At 51.8% G+C, this 22370-nt stretch overlaps 1 protein-coding gene across 1 annotated transcript in view; it reads right to left on the reverse strand.

The window, feature by feature from the left end:
* The window catches only part of COL22A1 (collagen type XXII alpha 1 chain), a 261283-nt gene that overhangs the window by 225449 nt on the left and 13464 nt on the right, over nucleotides 1–22370 (reverse strand). Inside the window, exons 2-3 of the mRNA XM_033842909.2 lie at nucleotides 14667–14829; nucleotides 9756–10322 (exon numbers count right to left, since the gene is read on the reverse strand). Of these exons, the coding sequence (XP_033698800.1) occupies nucleotides 9756–10322; nucleotides 14667–14757 (658 nt within the window). The 5' untranslated portion in view covers nucleotides 14758–14829. The remainder of the gene's footprint in view (nucleotides 1–9755; nucleotides 10323–14666; nucleotides 14830–22370) is intronic.

Here is a 22370-nt window from a genome sequence, read left to right on the forward strand (position 1 = left end):
GCTTGGGCCTGGCTGGGCAGAGCTGGGAGACTATGTCTTCTTCCTTGATGTACACATGAAAAATTAACGACGGGTGGTTTTTAGTTTTCCCTCAATTTTCTAATAAAATTCCCCAGCACATAATCAGAATTAAGTAACCCGATGATTATTTCCAGGGGGTGACCTCAGTCATGACAAGTTTACCCGGGAGGCGCTCCCAGTGACCTTCGGGCCAAGGGCGGGGCCCCAGCCGTGCTTCCCGAGGCTGGTGTGGCCCTGAGAGCCAGGCCACAGGCATCCGCGTGGCAGCTCCAAACCCACAGCGGAGGCGGCCGCTGATTCTGCCCGGGCTTCAGGCCCAGCCAGAGGACGAGCTGGGCGGGTCGCCTCGTGGGAACGTGTGCTCCCAGATACGCGTGTGTGTGCGTGTGTGTGTGTGTGTGTGAGGGTATGTACGATTTGTGGGGTGTGTGTGTGTGTGTGGCGTATGTGCATAGGCACGCACGCACATATGCGTGTGCTCAGTTTATCTCTGAGTCTCCAGGCCATGCAGAGGGATGTGGGGATGGAGACAGGGGTGGGGACAGGAAGACTTGGTCACTGGGGACAAGGCCACTAGCAGGGCTGTCCCCTCTCTGATGACTATGAGACTCAGGTCCTAAGGGAGACGGACCCAAAGAAACTCCCAGGCTGGACACGCCACCCAGACATGCCGACAGCCAGCCCCAGGCTCCCCGTGGGTGCCATCTCTGGGCCGTCGAGGGGACAGACTACTCCAGGGGGTTGAGGTGCGCTCTGCTTCTGTCTGATTCCTGGCCTCCTCCTGGCAGGTGGACTTGGGAGAGCTGAGCTGCAGAGCTAAGCCTCGACATCTGCCCCCAACAGTGGCAGTGGTAACGCTCTCCTCGTGGGCACTGTGACTGCCCCTGCCCCCAGCCTGGCGCCCAGCATCTGCTCCTCCAGCATCAGGACCACACCTCCTGCAGGCCCTTGGCTTTGGCACTTGCCTCTCCCTGGAACTCTGGGCCCGTGGATCTTTTCCTGGATCAGCTCAGGCCTTCCTAACCCTCCCGCCTCAGACCCTTTGTCACATGGCCCTGCTTTACTCCCTTCAAAGCACTTACCACGCTATGAAATCACCTTCCCGCTTACTCGATTTTGTTTTTTCTCCATCTCCCTTCCTTTCTGGAAAGTATTGCCCTAAAAGCAGGATCGCATGAATCGTTCACCATCGTGATCCCCTTGCCTCACAACAACGTCTGGGAGATAAGAGGGGAACAAACAATCTGTGCTGAAGAAAGAACCCAACGTGCAGTGGAGACCCCGAGACCCGCACCGCTGTGAGCTGGTGTCCTGCACGGTCTATCTAGCCTGGTCCCAGGGACACAAATAAGTTGTGCTATTTACTCCAACTGTTTTCTGCTACAAGAAGAAAAAAGCATAGAACAAATTTTCAAGCGAACCTAACGATTCCCTCATCTGGAGGTGCAGCGGTCTGTGACAGCCACGGTCAAAAGCAAGAAAGAGCCTCTCAAGGAATCTCAGCACCCGCCCCCAGACTGACCTCACTTAGGATCACAGCGGCTGAATCTGTGAGCGGGTCTAACCAGTACAGGAAGCTGAGACTCTCCTCGGAGTGGCGGGGGACACACGCAGAGTCACGCACTCTCAAAATGCGCGGCTGGGGTAGAGATGCCGACGTTCTTCCAGTGTGAACTGCAGGAGAACCATAAAATCCATCCCCGCCTCACACCAAACAAGCTTCTCTCCCTCTCTCCCTCCCTCTCCCTCTCTCTCTCTCTCTCCCCCTCTCTCTCTCCCTCTCTCTCTCTCTCTCCCTCTCTCTCTCCCTCTCCCTCTCTGTGTGTGTGTGTGTGTGTGTGTGTGTGTGTCGTCATGGAAAGTATTGCATCCAGTAGACAAAACTCACTGGAACAGCACATGGACACACAACACAGAGAGAGAGAGGGAGGCTTTGTGTCATGAACCAGAGAGGCACAAGGGGCCGCTTCTGTGCCCTCGTCCACACTAACACGCAAGGGCTAAGGGGCAGGGGGAGGGGAGTCAGGGCCACCAAACAGTGTCCCCAAAATAGAAGCAGGCAGAGGCTCCCCCAGCTGCGGCCGCTGGCGTTGCCACAAGCTCACCAAGTGCCACACCATCAGCTATATAAAGGCTGCTTCGTGGCCACGACTGAGCCTGGGGTAGAAAAAGCTCTTAATTACAGACGAGGCTCCGGGGCTGCGCCTCCGCCCCAGGCTCTGCGGGAAGCCGGGCTGAGGTCCAGTCCCCTGGGAACCTCATCAGGTCACAGAGGGGCAGGAACTGATGCCGTGACACGGAGGCACTTCCCTGGATGAGCCCAAGGCCGGGGGACAGTGAGCCACGGGCCGGAGCAGATCTCAGGGGAGGCCACTGGGTGAGGCCGTGGCAGTGGCGACGCTAGAAGCTGCATCTCTAACAACACGGCTGCGCGTGGCCGCCGCCGCTGCTGTCGCTGCTCCCCTCCTAGGTGTGCGCAGAATCTTTCATTTGCGGAACAGGGATGGCGATTTCTTCAAGTACAGTGAGCTTCATTTATCATTTCAACAAACAGCCACTGGTCACCGGGCGTGAGCCAGGCCTGGGTCAGGCACTGGGAGGGTTCAATAATTAGGCATCCGATAGGATTACGGAAGGATAGCGTGAAAAAACTCAGACTCGCAGGCAGCAGGTTCTGAGCTGTGTGAAGAGTTGAGAGCCTGGCTGCCTGTGATCCCGGATAAGCCCCTCAGCCCCTCAGTGCCACCAGCAACAGAAGAGGAAAAAGCAGGAACTGACTTAGGGGGCTGGGGAGCGGCTTCAATGCCATGGTGGATTTAAAGATGCTTCCTAAACATCCACAGTGACCAGAAAGAACTCGGGCCCTGCGGTCAAACAGAATGGGGTGGAACACCCGGCTCTGCTCCCTGCCAGCGGGGCCTCCTCGGGGAGAGAGCCTGGCCAGCCACGTCACCGACCAATCAGGGGTGGCTGAGGTCTGAACGCCAACGTCAGTGTTGTGCCTATTGACTCTGAGAACGGATGGACACACAGGGCAAGCCATACATGTGTTAGAGAAAAATCACCTGGCAGCACTAAGGCATCCTATGTGCAGCTATGACTTAGGAAGCAGGACGTGCCCAGGAACTCTGCTCTAAGCAGTGGTGAACGACGGCACCCTGAGGCCTGAGAACAAGGACAGGCCAGGCCCACGGGTGGTCCCGCAGCAATCTGGACAAAGAGAAGCTTCTGCAATGGCCACCCTGAAGAAGCGCTGCCCCATCCCAGGCCTGATCCTGTCCCCACGTCACCCCTCCTCTGCTCACACGGTCACTGCCAGCTGGGCTTCCAGGCCAGACCAGCCACTGCCTCCAGACCCCAGCCTGTGCTGCCTTAGGAGCGGGGCCGCCGCACTGGCCCCTCACTTCCTGTGCACTGACCTGGGACTCAGCTTTCCCTCTGTCCCCCAGAACTGCCCCTCCTCCCTTCTGTAGCCAGGCTGCCTGGAAAGCATGGGCTCTAGAAGCGATCAGACCTCCGTTCTCCGTCTGCAGCCCCAGCATCGCAGAAGAACAAGGGCAAAGGAGGAGGAAGCAGAGATGGAGAAGAGCCTCACAGGTAAGCCTCACACATAAAGTTAGATACGCTAGAAGCCGCAATTTTTAAAAAGTAAAAAGAACGAGGTGAGGTTGATTTTAGGAATATATTGTATAAACCCTAAATTTCCAAAACATTATCATTTAAATATGTAATCAATATATATACAAAATATGCGCGAGATGCTTCACTCTCTTTTTCATGCCACGCCCACAAAATCCGGCGTGTACGTCACTCACAGCACTTCTCAGTTCAGACCAGCCCCAGATTGGTCAGTGCCCACATGTGATGGCCAGCACGGGTCTAGAGCACTGGTGGCTTCCCCACGTGCAAAACGTCAGCAGGGACACCCAGCCCCCGGCCCTGCCAACCGGGCTGGGTGAGGACAGAGTGAGAGTGTAATGCAAAGACCCTCATCAGCCTTCAAAACGTTTGGTGCTCAGAGAGCAGCAGACTCTCTCAGTGCTGTTCACAGCCCAGGGAGTCGGGTCAGGGTCCGCTTCCTCTGCATCTGTTCTGTCATCGGAAGATTCAGCCCATCCCAGCCTGCCTCCTCCAGACCCTCACCAGCCTTCAAAATCCAAACAGACATTTCTCCAAAGAAGATGCACCGACTGCCAACAAACACATGAAAGGATGCTCAACATCACTAATCATTAGAGAAATGCAAATCAAAACCACAATGAGGTATCACCTCACACCAGTCAGAATGGCCATCATCAAAAAATCTACAAACGATAAATGCTGGAGAGGGTGTGGAGAAAAGGGAACCCTTGTGCACTGTTGGTGGGAATGTAGATTGGTACCGCCACCATGGAGAACAGTATGGAGGTTCCTTAAAAAACTAAAAACAGAACTACTGTACGACCCAGCAATCCCACTACTGGGCATATACCCTGAGAAAACCATAATTCAAAAAGAGCCATGTACCACAATGTTCATTGCAGCACTATTTACAATAGCCAGGAGATGGAAGCAACCTAAGTGTCCATCAACAGAAAGAAGATGTGACACATATATACAATTGAATATTACTCAGCCATAAAAAGAAATGAAATCGAGTTATTTAGTGAGGTGGACGGACCTAGAGTCTGTCATACAGAGTGAAGTAAGTCAGAAAGAGAAAAACAAACACCATATGCTAACACATATATATGGAATCAAAAAAAAAAGTTCTGAAGAACCATTGCAGGACAGGAATAAAGTTGCAGATGCAGAGAATGGACTTGAGGACACGGGGAGGGGGAAGGGTAAGCTGGGATGAAGTGAGAGAGTGGCATGGACATATATACACTACCAAATATAAAACAGATAGCTAGTGGGAAGCAGCCGCATAGCACAGGGAGACCAGCTCAGTGCTTTGTGACCACCTAGAGGGGTAGGATAGGGAGGGTGGGAGGGAGACGCAAGAGGGAGGGGATATGGGGATATGGGGATATGTATAGCTGATTCACTTTGTTATAAAGCAGAAACTAACACACCATTGTAAAGCAATTATATTCCAATAAAGATGTTTAAAAAAATAAAATAAAGGGTTTTTTTGTTTGTTTTTTGCGGTACGCGGGCCTCTCACTGTTGTGGCCTCTCCTGTTGCGGAGCACAGGCTCCGGATGTGCAGGCTCAGCGGCCATGGCTCACGGGTCCAGCTGCTCCGCGGCATGTGGGATCTTCCCGGACCGGGGCACGAACCCGCGTCCCCTGCATCGGCAGGCGGACTCTCAACCACTGCGCCACCAGGGAAGCCCAAGGTTTTGTTTTTAAAGGGGGAAAGAAAAATCCAACTGTTTGTCTCTGATAACCAAAATACGCACAAGTGAAATACTCAGTTACTGCTGGCTATGAGTTCAGATTTGCTGAATATTCTTGGCATGTGGGAGGCGGTAGATCATTGCGTGAGAGCTTCTGATGTGCACAGCGCCACAAGTGCAGCAGGGAGCACAGAGCTAACTCCGGGCCGCTGCTCTCGATTTCTTTTAAACAATATTTAGGCAGCTCCTCCTACATAGCAGGCTCTGTTCCAGGTGCTGGTACCACAAGAAACAGACTTTCCCTCATGAAACTTATATTCTTATATGTGAAGGCAGCTCCTAGGCAGATAAACTAACAGAAATTTCCAGTGGCAGGTGGTAACCAGTGTGCACAGTCTATGGTATAATAATCTGTCACTTCCCTGCTGCCTCCAGGAGATAAAAGCTTCTCAAGGAAAAAGAAGATCAGATCCATCACTGCACCCTGGGCACCTGGCGTGTGCCCAGCAGAGGACTCACTCAGTGTGCGACTGCTGAATGAACGAGTGAACGAACGAATGGATGGATGGATGGACTGAACTGAACCAATGCTTACAACACGTGGTTGGGTTGAAGTTGAATGAATGAACGGATTAGCGTGAACACACTATGGCTGTTGAATGAACGAACGAGGGGGTTGGGTGGACTGATCACGACACCAAAACCCCACATTGTTAGTCTACGGTTTCCCAGACCATGAGTGTGAAGCCCCTGTCAGAACGGCTCTGATTCAGGCTGTGAAGTCACCCATAGGTGCCCTCCCTGGGCCAAAAGACTGCTAGCTGTTTGGATGCTGTGATGCTCCTCGATTTAATCTACTACGTGCTTTCCACTATGCTACTGTTCCCTCTGTTATTTGTTTTGCTTTGTTTCTAATTGAAGCAATTGTGCAGAGATGTTGCTTCGTCTGTCCCCAGAACAGAGCAGACCCTCTCAGCCTACAGCTGTATTTACAAAACGGATTCCCTTCAGATGACTAAGAATAACTCGAATCTCCCGTCTATTCAGGCATTCGGAGAAGCCTGTCTAGAGAGGATCGTGGTTTCTCCTCATGTTATCCCGGTGGATGTGTGGTGTGCTGGGGCTTGCAGACCTTGCCCCGTGGGTACAGCCCCCGGTGTTTCTGCCTGGGTCAGACCCCTTTCCTTGAGGGAGGAGAGGTGGTAATTAACTCCACTCCCCAGCGTCAAGCAGGGTCCTGTGGTTTAGGCCCCAGATAGTCAGCCTGTTTCCACTCGGAGGCCACAGCGATGGGCTGGGAACAGTCGTAGGGCCTACAGGCGTCCAGTCAGACTGAACCCGGGCCTGTGGGTCACCCTCTCCTCTGCTGGGTCCAAGGACTCTCGCGACTCTGAGGTCACTCAGAGCTGTCTTGCGCTGGCAGCTCCTTCTCCCTCCCACACCCCTGCTCTCCTTCTCTGTCTTGCTCTGAGCCCAGGAGGCTGGCCCCTGTCACCGTATCACCTGGCCCCTCTGGTGTCGGATGAGGTCAGGCCAACGGGCAGTGCCAGCCAAGCGGGCAGGGAGTGAGGCAGGGGCTCCTTTCCCGCTCCCTCTGGGTCATGGTTGAGTGGGCAGCCATGTTCCTCCCTGAGGTGAGGAGACTGCAGCTCATGGCGGGCAGCCCCTCCCCACCCACGGGCCCAGCATCATTTCCATCCCTGCTGCCAGCTGGCTTCTCCTGCTACTGATTCCCGGTGCCTCGGCGTCCCTCGGTGACCTCAATCTTCCCTAAAGAGAACCCCCATCAGCATCTCTTCAGTCAACACTGGTCACTGCCCGGACCCCGACACACACATCAGCCAAGATCAGAGTTAACACCGAGAAAGAAGAGCCTGGGAACAGGGAGAGTGAGAGGGCCTGGCCTCACCGCTCGAGGCTGCCTGGCCTCTGGTCTCTTCATCCTGTGTGATGTCAACCTGCTTTACTCTTTAAGCAAGTTAGAGTGGGGTTTTCTGTTACCTGTGATCATCATCCCTGACTCAGGCCCAAGGTCAGTGGTGCTGAAATCTGTGTTCTGGGGGCACAGGGGAATGAGGCCAGCATGCGGAGGCCGAAGGCCCGGGTTCTGTGCCCAGCCCCGCCATTGTATTCACCAGGCAACGTGACTCAGTGGCCTGCCCTCTCCAGGGTTGTCAGAAGCAGTCCCAAAACCATCCCCTGGGCACAGAAGTTCTTCAAAATCTACATTCTGCTCTGCCAAGATGCAGAACCAGTTTGAACCCAGGCTGGCAGATGACGAAATGCCAGAGGGTAGGGTCTAGAAGCAGCCTTGCTTCCTAGGTCCCTGGATCAAGGCTCTGGGATGGCAGCTGGGTGCTCATGGACCCTGAGCCACCACGTTGGATGTCTGCCCCTTGGCTAGGCCCGTGACCTAGCGTCTGGCTCTTGTCAGCCCGGACTTCTTGAGCACATGCACCTAGATCAGGCCTTCACCTGGCCCTGCCCGGGCTGTTCCTTCTGCCTTTCTCTTCTTCCCCAGTGCGGCCCCACCACCTCTCCGGCCTACTGCTGAGGGCCCAGAAGCCCATGATCTCAGCATTCTAAATGCCCTCAGCAGCAAAAAGAAGAGCATCTGTACCTTAGGAGGTTGTAATGAGGGTCAAATGAAGTCACTGAGGAAGCCTATGGCCCGTGAATCGCACACTGTAGACTAGGCGACTGGCTCTCGGCACTTTGGGCACCAATTTCCTCATCTGTAAAATGGGCCTCGGCGTCAACGTGCCACCCACCCCAGCACCATTCTCTGAATTTCCCCAGCAGTCTTGTGAAGGGGCTCCCTTTTGCTTGCTGTCCTGCCAGCATTCCATTCTGCATAATGATCTGACCATGTCACGCCCTGCCCGGAACCCTCCAACGCCTTGCCTTGCACACAAGGCCCTCCTTTATCTAGGCCTTGACCATCACACAAAGCCACCATCCTCCACTCTGCTCCTTTCCTCTGGCCATTTCCAGTTCATTGACCAAGTGCGGCCAGCTCATCCTGAAGCTCGCGCTCTGTCTTCTAAACCGTCCAAGTGCCACCTCCTCCAGGAAGCCCTCCCTCTTCTCAGGGTCACCGTCCACCAAACCACAGCAGGACCCCACCCATCACATTCCTTTTTTGGTGTCTTTCCCCGCCATCTAGACTAGGAAAGCCTTGAGGGCAGGTGCTGTGTCTTATCTTTTTCTATAGGCTCAGAAGTCAGGCCACACAAACATGAGACCCCCAGTAAGTATCTGTGAATAAGCAAGCGGAGAAAAAGCCACAAAGTGGTAAAGAAACCGAGGGCATCCAGTCTCAGATATGAGTTAGCTGCAAGCCCGGCCCATCCCTGGGACAAGGCACCTGCCTCTCTGGCCAGCTGCTCCCACTGCCAGTCCCTCCTCCACTGCCCCAGGCCCCTGCCCCTGCTCAGGTGCGACCCTCTGAGCTGCCCCAGCCAGGGCGCAGTCCCCCAGAGAAGTCGGCAAGACAGAGTCTGACACTCTGCTCCCTGCCCCTGCCTGGGCCCTGGAGGCGGAAGTTACCCAGCAAGGAGGAAACGTCACCCCAGTGAAGCAGGCAGAGGCTGAACCTGGAGAAAGGCTGGCACAAGAGAAACTCACTTCACCCCTCCTATCCTGGAGAGGGGGCTGGCCTCAGAATGACCCCACTAGGGTCCTGGAGGTCAGCCGTCCAGGTCAGAGCCCCAGGGGCCCCTGGAACTCTGCCCGTTGTCTGCCCCCTCTGCCCACATACTCCTTCCTCTCCATCCTCCATCCCCAGCCACAGTCAAGATTCCAGGCAAATGACTCGGAGGCCGCGGGTGAGCTCAGAGGGCACGAGGTCAAGAGTCCTTGGCCTCTGGGACCAGCAGCGGGCTCCTTGGACTCCGCTGTCCTGCCAGCATTCCATTCTGCACAAAGATCTGACCATGTCACGCCCTGCCCAGACTGACTCGGGCAGTTCCCGAAGGCGGTCTGTGCCCCCGTTCTTCCATGACCTCTCACTGCAACCCCTCAGGAGAGGCGCAGGACCCGACATCTCTCAGCTCTGCCTGCAGATATTCTGGCCAGGCCTCTGCAGGCACCTTTTCTGACTTAACAGCCCTGGGAGGCCAGTGGATGGTCCCCATTGCAGACATGAAGCTGCAACTCAAGAGACGTAAGCAGTCTCCGAGTATCTCAGACTGGGCGGGGTTCAGGACCCAGCTCTCTTTCATTTTCTTTCCACCTCTGCCTCCCTGGACGCAGGGCCCACGGGGCAGGACCCTGGGTGATGGGCCCGGACTAGGGGTGGGGAGCTCTCAGTTACTGAGCTGGCCGGGTGGCCTCTGGCCCCGCTCTGCGGTGCAGCCGGGTCCCGCCCCGCCCCGCCCCGCCCCGCCCCGCGCGCGGGTGCCTACTCACTCTCGCACAGGCGGCGCCGCAGCTTGCCCCAGATCTTGTCGATGGCGTCAAAGTCCGACACGTGGAAGACGTGCGCGGCCCTGGGCTCGGAGGCGATCTCCTCCAGCTCCTCCCGCAGCGCCTCGCCCACGCCCACGGCGAAGATGCGGATGCCTGCGCGGTGCGCGGCATCGGCGGCGGGCAGCACCAGGTCCTGGCTGCGACCGTCGGTCAGCAGGATGGCCACCTGCTTGAAGGCGCGGTTCCCGGGGCGGCCGCCGGCCCGCGGCGCGAAGCTGTGCCGCGTGACGTAGCGCAGCGCGTCGCCCGTGTGCGTGTGGCCGCCGTGGTAGGCCAGCTGCCGCGCCGCCGCCTTGACCTCGGCCCGTGAGCCGAAGCGGCCCAGCTCGAAGGCCGTGGTCGGCCGGTCGCTGTAGCGCACGACGCCCACGCGGGTGCGGTCCAGGCCCACCTCGAACGTGTCCACCAGGTTGGCCACCCACTGCCGGACCTTCTCGAAGTTCTCCTTGCCCACGCTCGAGGAGGCGTCCAGGAGGAAGACCAGGTCGTAGTGGACAGTTTTGCAACCTGCAGGGGCGACAAGAAGGGCGACGGGGGCCGCTGGGTCGCAGGAAAGGCAAGGTCCTTGGCGGCGGGAGGCGTGGTCATCCGGGTCTCGCAGACCTGCCTCCAAGCCCCGCCCACTAGGCCTCGCGCTGGGCGGCGGGAGCGGGGCCTCGGCTGCTGCCTTAAAGCCCCAACCTTGGGTCCCTAAAGGTCACGTGACTGGGAGTCTCCCCGAGGTTGCTGTGAGGTTCAGCTGCCTATAGATATAGTTAACATATATATTTATATATATAGCTAATACGTATATTTATACAAGTGGATACCATATATAATTGTATATAAAATATACTAATATAGAACTATATAATTATAGTTTATATATATTTCTAAAAGTGAATAACATATACAATTATATATAATACACTATGTAATGATATATAAAATATATCATATGCATAATTATATATAATATAATTATGTATGTATATAAGTGAATACATATATAATTATATAATATATGGATGTTATATAAATATGTATAATTTTATATATAGCTTATATATATATTTATATAAGTGAGTAACAATCATGGAACACTACCGTACCCATTTCTTTATTCCCATTATTTTGGTTCGAAAGTGACTTCATTATCTTTCAAACCTACTATAAATAATGCACGCCCATTTCAGAAAAAGCAGAAAAGGCAATCAAAAAATCTTTAAACGCTCCTATGTCCATCTGCTCCGAGATAACTCCTGCTAGCCCACGGTGTATTTATTTATGTGCTATTTCCATATAATTATCGATGGAAGTGGGCCTGTACCAGACGCACTGATACATCAGCTGGTTTTACCGCAGCCAGCGACGCTCTGGGAGCCCATTTCCAGTGTGATAATGCCGGTTTCTATGGCTGCAGAGATTCCACTGCAGGGATGAGCATAATTTATTTAGCCAGTCCTCTCTTGTCAGATAGTTAAACAGTTAAAAGTATTTCATTATTAGAAATCACGTAAGTTAGACTGCATTCATATATTTTAGAAGCTCTATAGTGCTCTATAAAAAATATGCTTATATTTTTACAAATATAAATTTTATATAAGCTATGTGATGCTTTTGATGAAACAAAATGCAGCACTATATAATTTATTTCTGATCCTCAGGGCAGCCCTGTGCAGAGAGCTTGTTCGTCCCCATTTCACAGTTAGATAATATGAGGAAAAGTATCTTCTAAACTCCAAAGTGCTGCACAAATATACAGGGGAACCATCAAAATGCCCTTGTCTCGATTTTTCTGGAATCGGAGTCTTGGCCATGCCAACAGCAGCAACTGATCAGGCTTTGGGAACACCTGGCACAAACATCTGATTAGTGGAAATAAAATAAAAACAAACCAAAAAAAGAAAAAGAATCCCACTTTGTTAAAGTGTCCAACTGGCAAAAGTCAGAGAGACCATGGTAGCCACTGAGAGTGTAAGGAGAGTGCCTTTGTGGGCTCAAGAAGTGGCCATGGGGTTTGTCACCCCATTGTCAGGGTCCTAAAAGCCTTTTACAGAAGAGGGTATCTTTGGATCCACCAACTCCAGACTCTGTGATTTCACTGAAGCAAACTAGCACATAAATGGAAGGGGAAAAAAATCAAGATGTGTAAGGAAGTTCATGGCAGCACTGCCAAGCAAAATTCTGGAGACCACCTCCATGATCACCCATAGGGAGCTACTTAAATACTCCTCCTCCTGTGCTCATTCAGTGGGATGCCAGGAAGCCGCCACAGCCGTGGCCGGGCCCTACGGGAGCCCTTATTTACCAATGTGGATACGTTTTCCACTCTGTTGTTGGGTATGAAAAGCATGTGTGTCTCTGTGTACAACTGTGTATTCAGGAGAGAAGCTACAAAAAGAAACATGGCTTATTTCTGGCAAGCAGAACCACGAGTGAATGGTATTCCTTTGTACTTCAGATTTTGTGTTTACAAGCAATGCATTAAGTTCAAAAAACAGAAAAATAAAGCTAGGCATATTTATACACACACACACAAATACTTCTTATCCTGCCCTGAGCCAGTGCCTCCCTTGAATTTTCCACATCTACCTTCCCCTCTAGTTTTTAAAATCCAGGTCCGATCCGCTGAGGCGCTGAAATGAATCCCTGCCTTCGCAGGATGGATCCCCTAACAGGATTAGAGTTTTAGAAGTGTGTCCGCCCAGATGTGTGGACTCAGAGATAATTCCTGGGGAGTGTTTCTTCTTGACACAAAAGGTCATCCTTTTGTCTTTGGGACAGTGATGTCCCAGCCTGATCAGAATAATTGCTGCTGCACGCTGCCGGGGAGGGCCTGCCCTGCGGCTGTAATCCTCTAGGCTGCAGAAGGTTCATTTGTGCAGGAGGTCTCGCCAAGGGGCCACTTTCTCCTGGAGGCCAGGGAACAGGCTGGGTCTTGGGCAGGTGAGAATGAAGAGAGATGTGGTGGGAAGGGTCCTGGCTTCTGGCCTCGGCTCTGCCACAGGTAAGGGCCCTGTGACCCGGCAGGCGACTGCTTCCCCTGGGCCGCCACTCTGTGAAATGAAGGCACGGACAGAAGGTCCTTGGGCCTTCCCACTTCTGAATTGGATAATCCTGGGTATCGCCTGGGCACGTGGGGTCATCCCAGGGGACACAGAAAGCTCCTAGGAAGCCCCACATTCCTCCCATGAAAACCAGGACGCCCACACTCGTCACTGTCTTTCTAGACAGCCGGCTTTTGTGAGGTTCAGGCAAAGCAGAACTTTGTAAAACGATGGAGAAACGGAAGCCTCTGGGGTCTGTTGTTTGTTTTCCGTCTTCTTTGGAGGCCCCGGATAAAGGGCTTGGCTCTGGTCAGCACTTCTTGTGTCCCCCAGCCTCACGGGGATGGAGGTAGGGGGATAGGAGCCTCTCTTTCTTTTTTCCAACACTTTTCAAAATTGAAGTATAGTCCATTTACAATACTGTGTTAGTTTCAGGTGTATAGCAAAGTGATTCAGTTATGCATATAGATGTATATATCTATATTCTTTTTTTAAATTCTTTTCCATTATAGATTATTACAAGATAGCGAATATAGTTCCCTGTGCTATATCTATTTTATATACAGTAGTGGGCATCTGTTACCTCAATTCCTCATCTGTAAAATGGGGGCAGCATTTTACACCCAGCCGTATGGTGACAGGCGCTCTCCCTGAGATCTGGTCCAGCTGTGTGCCGTGGACGCAGTGCGCGGGCTCTGGGCTGGGTGCTGTGATACAGACCAGACCAGCTCAGGTCCCTGACCCCTTCTCCATGTCCCCCACTGACAGTGACTCCTCCCAGGAGGCCCTCAGACAGGTGGGTAAACCCTCCTGTCACTTCTCACCCCCTCCCTCCCGGGCCTTCTCTGCTACAATAACTTCCCCACTTCCCATCCACTCACTGTCCCAGCCGCCTCTTCTGGCTGGACTCCAGGGCATCCAACGTCCCCCAGGATGTGGTCCAACATCCTCACAGAGCCAGACAACACAGCAGGGCACTAACCTGCCCACTGTCCCCAAACCCTGTATGCACTCAACAGAGACACACCTTCAACACATTCTATGATTGACACAAGATGTGTGTTGAAGCAACCTAAATGTCCATCAACAGAGGAATGGATAAAGAAGATGGGGTACACATATACAATGGAGTATCACTCAGCCATAAAAAGGAACGAAATAGTGCCATTTGCAGAGACGTGGATAGACCTAGAGGCTGTCGTACAGAGTGAAGTCAGAAAGAGAAAAACAACTATCATATAATATCACTTATATGTGGAATCTAGAAAAATGGTACATATCAACTAATTTGCAAAGCAGAAATAGAGACACATGTATAGAGAACAGACTTAAGGATACCAAGAGGGGAAAGAGGGGGGATGCGATGAATTGGGAGGTTGGCATTGACATACACACACTACTGTGTATAAAATAGATAACTAATGAGAAGCTACTTTATAGCACAGGGAACTCTACTCAGTGCTCTGTGGTGACCTAAACGGGAAGGACATCTAAAAAAGAGGGGATATATGTATACGTATAGCTGATTCACTTTGCTGCGCAGCAGAAACTAACACAATATTGCAAAGCAACTATACTCCAATTAAAAAAAAGAAAAAGGTGTGTGTTCACTCTCACACACATACTCACACACACATGCACACGCCCCAGCTGCACGACTGATTATGACACACACCAGCTGGGGGACAGCTGACACCTCCCCTGTGATGACCCGCACTCTCTCACACACAGGCGCTAGCCCACCCCGAGGCCCACACCCACACACGCACGGACGCGCACACAGACGGCTCTGTCTTCAGCCTGGCACAGCCTCCAGCCCCACCTGCCCTCTGGGCCTGACAGCTGCTGTCCCCACTCCAGAGCAGCAGCATCCAGAGGAGATGGGCCACGACGCTCCCGTGCAGGCTGCCCATGGCTCTCTCGTGCTTGGGAACAAGCGTTTCTGGGCCAGGAAGAGACGCCGTTAGGGTCTACTGGAACATGTCCTGTGTGGAGAAAGACACGCCTTTAGAGGAGGGCCCTTGAGCTGAGAAGCTGCAGGAAGTAACCTCTGGGCCTCATGTGGGAGGAATTCCCCAGACCCAGCCTCCCCCCTGTCTCCACTGCTCAGACTCCTCCACTCTTCACACAGCCAAAGGTGTGACTTTTTAAGAGCAAAGCCCAGTGTTACCTCCCGGTCACTGATTCATCCAGCCCTCCCCCCACATCCATCCATTAGCAAATTCGTGTTAAGGACCTGTCAGGCCCCACATTATCGGCTCCCTAAGGCTATGGCCTGTTACAGTAACATCATTATTCTGATCATATTTTCTACTTTTAGACATTAATAGGCTGTTTCATTTGTTTAACATGTCACAAGAGGACATCTTTGTACCTAAGTCTTTGCCCCTATTTAATTATTTTCTTACAGTAGGTTTGTGGGAAAATACTTAGGGTGTCCTATGGGTTCTGAAAGGACCCTGATATGAACTGTCAACCTTCTTTTCAACAAGGCTGTACCATTTCCACTGCCTCAAGCAGTGTGGGAGCGTGTGTGGGTGCCCCTCTCATCACACACCTGGCAGCACAGAAGTAGCATCATTCCTTTGATCTTTGCTAACTCAGTTGGACAGACACCGCTTCTTGCTTTCTATGCATTTCTTTGATCCATGTGGTTTATTAGCTAAATTATTTCCCCTCCTGTATATTTTATTTTCACGTGGATGGCCATTTCAAAAAGTGTTTGTCATTGCTCACTCCAACATGCAGGAAAAGGAAACAGCTTATAGATTTGACCATTGACTGATTCATTAACAGAGATTTACCAGTGGCCCTCATGTGCCAGGTTCTGAGGGCAGGCAGATGAATGACAACAAACCCTCCCTCACGGACACCTGGGAGACAGGTAAGACACAGGCCAGGGCAAAGTAGGATAAAATGACACCGGCAGAGGGAAATGGGGAGGGTTATGGGAGCATGGGGACAGAAGGGGGATTGCCGTGTGACCATTTCAGGAGAAGGTCAGATGACACGTTCCTATATATAGAAAAGCCTAAAAATTACAAAAGCTGTTAAAACCAATAAACGAATTCAGCAAAGTTGCAAAATGAATCCATTGCATTTCTGTCCACTAGCAGTGAACAATCCATAGAAAAATTAAGAAGAATAATTCTACTTATGATAGCATCAAAAAATAGCATAAAATACTTAGGAATAAATTGAACCAAGGAGGTGCAAGACTTGTACACTGAAAACTGCAAATCACTGCTGAAAGAAATTAAAGAAGACCTAAATACATGGAAAGACATCTTCTGTTATTGCTTAATGATTACAGGGTTTCTGTCTGGGGTGATGAAAATGTTCTCGAAATACTGCTGATGGTTACACAACATCTGAATGGAATTAATGCTACTGAATCACACACTTAAAATGGTAAATTTTACGTTATTTACTTTTTACCACAATAAACCCAATAAAAGATGTCCATATCCTAATCTCTGTGAATATGTTACGTTACATGGTAAGGAAGAATTAAAGTTACAGGTGGAATTAAGATTACTGATTACTTGGGCTTCCCTGGTGGCGCAGTGGTTGAGAGTCCGCCTGCCGATGCAGGGGACGCGGGTTCGTGCCCCGGTCCGGGAGGATCCCACATGCCGCGGAGCGGCTGGGCCCGTGAGCCGTGGCCGCTGAGCCTGCGCGTCCGGAGCCTGTGCTCCGCAACGGGAGAGGCCACAACAGTGAGAGGCCTGCGTACCACAAAAAAAAAAAAGACTACTGATTACTTGACCTTAAAATATGGCGGCTAACTTGGAGTATCTGGGCGGGCTCCGTGTAATCACAAGGGTCCTTACAAAGGGAAGAGTCTGGGTCAGAACCAGAGTGATGGCAACCTGAGAAAGACTTGATTGGCCATTGTTGGCTTTGAAGATGGAGGAAGGGACCACAAGCTAAGGAATGCAGGTGACCTCTAGAAGCTGGACAAGGCAAGGAAAGGGATTCTCCCCTACGGGCTTCTAAGGGAACAACCCTGCCAACCCCTTGATTTTAGCCCAGTGAGACCCATTCTGGAATTCAATTCGATTGAGAACTTTATGATAATAAGTCTGTGCTGTCCTGAGCCACTCAGTTTGGGCTGATTTGTCACAGCATCCACAGAATACTGAACGGTGCTGAGAGTTGAGGGGAACGGAGGACCCAGTGGATGCTAGGGGCGTGCTGAGTGGTCCCTCCTGGCAATCTCCCACCCACCCCCCTTCTCTTCGCCTGCCTCCTACAAATGTATGTTCAGGCCCTTTTCTCTGGGCTAAATTATGTCCCCCAAATTCATACGTTGAAACCCTATCCCTCAGTGTGATGGTATTTGGTGGTGGGGCCTTTGGGAGGTGATCAGGTTTAGATGAGGTCATGAGAGCGTGGCCCCGTAATGGGATTAGTGCCCTTATAAGAAGAAGAGGGACTTCCCTGGGGGTCCAGTGGTTAAGACTCCGCGCTCCCAATGCAGGGCGTCCGGATTCGATCCCTGGTCAGGGAACTAGATCCCACGCGCATGTCGCCCGAAAGAGCCTGCATACCACAACTAAAAAGCCGGTGCAGCCAAATAAATAAATACATATTTTTTAAAAAAAGAAGAAGAGATGCCAGGAGCTCCTCCCGCTACTGAAGGCAGACCGGTTGGCCTGGCCACAGAAGCAGGCAGCGGATTCTGGAATAGCCCAGGAGCATCCCCACACCTGGGCTGAGGCCGGCCCAACCCCACATCCCGGGCGGCAACACAGCACACTCAGCCCTCTCGCATCTCCATCACCCACCAGCGCCCAAAAGACAGAAGCAGCTTCCGTCGGTTCTAGTGTAGATGGGGGCAGAGCTCGCCGGGTGGTCAGGAGGGTGGAGCCTCAAACCAGAGTGCCTGGTGGTACAAATCCCGGTCACTCACCAGCTCTGCGATCTCAGAGAGACACCTAATCTCTCTGTGTCTTAGCGCCCTCACTTGAGGAGTGGAGAGAATAACAAAACCTACCGTAGCCGGTTGTCACAAGGGGGTCATTGTAGAGATTAAATAACATCAATAAAACTGCAAGTAAAGTCTTGGCCCAAGCTTAAGGCCACATCACTGACGTGAGCCAGAGCTGGCACTCCAACCCATACCTGCTTCCTCAGCCCACCCGCCGTCCAAGGATGCCTGGTACCTGGGGTAGAACCCGGCATCACTGGAGGGCCTCCATACTGTAGATGCCACACATCCCATCTCTATAACAGCCCCACGGAGCGGGCCCTGCATCTCCCCTTCACAGGCCAGCGAGCTGGGCCCGAGACGAGGGGAGGCGTCCCCAGCACAGCCTGCTGGTGAAGGGCAGAGCTGCGTGTGAATGCAGATACACGGGACTCAAAAGTATTCCTAACTGGAAGCTCCTGCCCCCCCCCCAAAAGCAGGTGCGGGCTCCTGCTTAATTGGAAGCTCCCCTAGGGCCAGTCTGTGCTGACCACTGTCCCAGGGAATATTTGCGGAGTTGAAAATCCACAGTCCTGATGGCAGGTTCTCTAGAGAAAAGGCTGGGGAGACACGTGTGTGTCGTGAGCCAGGCAACTTTTAGCAACATCTTCTCTGCAAGTCAGTACCGTTGGCGCCACCCTCCTGAAAATGAACCTGGGATCAGGGAGCACAGACAACTCCGCTAGGCACCCAGGCCAGCAAAGATGGAGCTGGACCTGCCATCAGGCCTGAATGACGCCAAGGTTCACGCTCTTTCCAGCACTAACCTTTAACACATATCGCATGCTTACGAAGCCCCAGGAGCTATTCCCAGGGCTTTATACATAATAAGTCATTTAATCTGAAAGACAGCTATCACGAGACCCATTTTACAGGGTAAGAAACTGAGGCACAAAGGGCTTAGGAAACTGCTCGTGACCTCACACCTAGTAGCCGGGGTTCAGCCCCAGGTAATCACAGGCCCACACTTGTGGCTTCTTGGGAATCTGGCTGGAGCAACACTTATTTCTTAAGCACAGAAACAACGTGGGAAACAAGCAAAGGCTACAGTCAAAAACCAAGCCATGCATCCCCCAGAGGAAAGAGAATGGCCTTCCTCACCCATTGGCGTGATGGATTCCATTAAGTGATTTTCAAACTTTGAACCAGCCTTGCACACCTGGATCCCTCCTACCTGGCCGTGGCCTAGAATTCTTTTTATACATTGTCTTATTTGATTCGCTAATATTTTGTTGAGGGTTTTTGCATTTTTGTTCATGAGAGATATTGATCAGTCCTTTTCTTTTCTCAGAATGCCTTTGTTTGATTTGGGATTAGGGTAATGCTGGCATCACAGAATGAGACAGGAAATGTTCCCTGTTTTTCTACCTTCTGGAAGATATTGTAGAGAAGAGAATAACTGGAGTGTTCATAACAAAATGCCCACTGAGGAGGCAGGCCTGGTATGGAATTCTGTCCGTTAGCCCCAGAAATGAGCATCCCATCCCCATAAGACGGGAAGGACCACTACTCCATAGGGGATGCCGTGAGGGTTACATGAAATAATTTCTACCAAGCATGCAGCGCAGATGCTGGCCCAGAGCAGGTGCGCGGCAAGTGTGAGATCCGCGTCAGTCAGCTTCCCCGCCCACTCCAAACCACCTTAGGCGCGGTCCCAACAAGCATGGGTACCATGATTCCGTTTCCCTCTCACCAGCTCTTTCCAGGGTCTGGCTGCCAAGCTGGCACGAAGCAGGCCACACCCTGTCCCTGGAGGCAGGGCTCTGCCATTAGTCTCCAAAAGTCCAGCAATTAATTTACTGAGCTGAGTTCCTTCCACAAGCCGGCCCATCACCATAGTAACCCGCCTTCCCTATTCAGGGACTCAGAGGTAGGGGAGAAAAGACACTGAACAGAAAGCAATCTAGAGGGAGGAAATGAGATCTGGCACATTGCGAGGGCAGCCCGGGCAGAGTGCGAGCTCTGTCTGCTTCAGAGGGTCTGGCCGCTGCCCACTGGGGGGTGGGGACTGCGTGGAATGAGGCACCACTGATGTGTTGCTGAGGCGACGGGCGATGCTGTGGGCAGGAATCTGGTGGCGACATAAAAGCCTGGGGTGCTGTGTCCAGGCCACTGAGCTGGGTCCTTCGGAGCCTCTGCTGTGCTGTCTGCGAGGCAAGCTTGCTGGTCAAGAGGGGCAGAGGGAGCTGGGTAGCTTCTGTCTCTATGGAAGCTCTAGAGCCCAGCTGCCTGGGAAGTGCTGCAGAGCCCACCTCCTGGATTCAGACCCCTGCCCCGTGTGACCTGGAACAAGCCCTCTTCCGTCACCAAACAGACCGAGCACCTTCTGTACCCAGGTCCTGCACAGACACTGACTGCTCCCGGGTGGCTGGCACAACGATGAAGCTTCTGTATCAGCACCCCTGTGTTCAAAGTCCAGTTCTGCCCGTGACTCGCTGTGTAAACCAGGGGAAGTCACTTAACCTCTCTGGACCTCAGCCCTCTCATGTACGAGTGGGGATACCATCTATGTCACTGGCTATGGGGAGAATTAAACACATCACTACATGTAAAGAAGCTTAGAACACTACCTGATCACAGCGGGTCTTAAGGCATACTATTTTTGTGATTTTCCAATCCTTTGTTTCCTCACCTATAAAATGGGAACAACAGTCCCTACTTCATAGATCTGTGGGAGAGATTACGTGAGGCAATGGGAGTGATAATCCTTTATAAAGTAAAATGTTGACCATTATTGCCATTATCAACATCAAGGGGAGAACTGTCAGTTTGAGCTACTCAGAGAACTCAGCTGATGTTGATTGCACAGGGGGTACCACGGCCTTCACTGTTTTATTCCCTAATTCAATCATGCCCTGAATGCATGTCAAGTACTTACTAAGTGCCAGGCACATGGACTAGGACACTTTCTCCAAGGACCTTGAGACCTAATGGTGGAGACAGACAAGCAAGTAGATGCTTACATTTCTATGTGGTCAGTGTTGTGATAGAGGGAAGGACTTGACTCAGGCCTGACAATCAGGGAAGGCTTCCTGGAGGAGGGAACACCAGATCTGAGCCAGGAAAGATGGGTGGAGAGGAGGCTGGGGGACAAGAGTTGCTTTCACCAGGAGCAGCCTGCCTCCCTTCCAGTATCACTGTGGGATGAGCAAAAAATAAATTATTTAGAGAAGGAGGTGAAAGGAATGGTGAAAATTCAGGCTTGAGCAGAAGGCAGGAATTCATGTCAATAAAGGCAGTTGAGAGACTTGTACAGTGACCCAGGAAAAGGGGTCAGATTTTGCCCCTGGGACCAGTGGATGTCCTCATGCATGGGAGTGGCCTATACTGATGTGATTTAGAAAACCCTGCTGAGAAGGATGGATGGGGTAGAGGGACCAATGAGGAGGTTCGTGCAACGTCCAAAAAGAGATGCTGACAACCTTTCCTAAGACAGTAGCAGGTCAAGTGGTCCAGCTGCAGACTCCAAGACACCAGGTGACCGGCAGGAAGTGGAGGGACAGAGGGAGGAGAGAGTCTGGAAGAAAGCCCAGATTGCCAGTTTGAGCATCTGGGAGCCAGTCACTGAGTGGAGTGGGGATGGTAAGCTCGGGCAGGTCACAGTGAGTGACTCTGAGACACCTGGAAGAGAGCCAGGTGGAGAAGTCAAAGACAGACAGACATCTGAGTCTAGAGCTCGGAAGAGAAATTGGGGCTGGAGATCCCCCTGGAAAAGTGAAGAGGGAGTAGAGGACAGAGCCCTGAGGGGAAGCAGTGTGCAGCCAGCGTCGGGGCAGGGAGAGAGGTCAAGCGTCCCCCTTCCCATATTGGGGTCAGCCTCACTTTCAATTACTACCACTTAGTCATACAAGTGCACATGCTATAGTACTTCTGTACCTTTGGTTTCTTCCCCTGATCCAATGTTTTCTTGTGACTTTTACGGTGGAGAATACTCTGAGGTATACTTTTAGCTAAAAATGAACAAACGAAACCTTCAAGAGATTAAAAAGATCAGCCATAGAGCAGGAGAAAACATTTGCAATAGATGCATCTGATAAAGAACTGGTGTTATCCAAAATACACCATAAACTCTTAAAACTCAACAATAAGAAAACAAACCACCTGATTTTTAAAACGGGCCTATCATCTCAACAGACATCTCGCCACAGAAGATACACAGATGGAAAATAAGCACATGAAAAGATGCTCCACATCACCTGTCATCAGGGAAATGCAAATTAAAACAGCAACGAGAGAGCACGACACCCCTATTAGAATGGCCGAAGTCCAGAGCACTGACACCACCAAACGCAGGCGAGGCTGTGGAGCAACAGGAACTCTCGTTCACTGCTGGTGGGAACGCAACATGGTGCAGCCACTTTGAAAGACAGTTTGGTAGCTTCTTCCAAAACTAAACATATTCTTACCATACGATCCAGCAATCACACTCCTTGGTGTTTATCTAAAGTAGTTGAAAACTTATGTCCACACAAAAATCCTGCACGTGGGTGTTTATAGTGCCTTTACGCATAATTGCCAAAACTTAGAAGCAACCAGGATATTCTTTGGGAGGTG

Source organism: Tursiops truncatus, chromosome 17, assembly GCF_011762595.2.
Source record: "Tursiops truncatus isolate mTurTru1 chromosome 17, mTurTru1.mat.Y, whole genome shotgun sequence".
NCBI lineage: Eukaryota > Metazoa > Chordata > Mammalia > Artiodactyla > Delphinidae > Tursiops > Tursiops truncatus.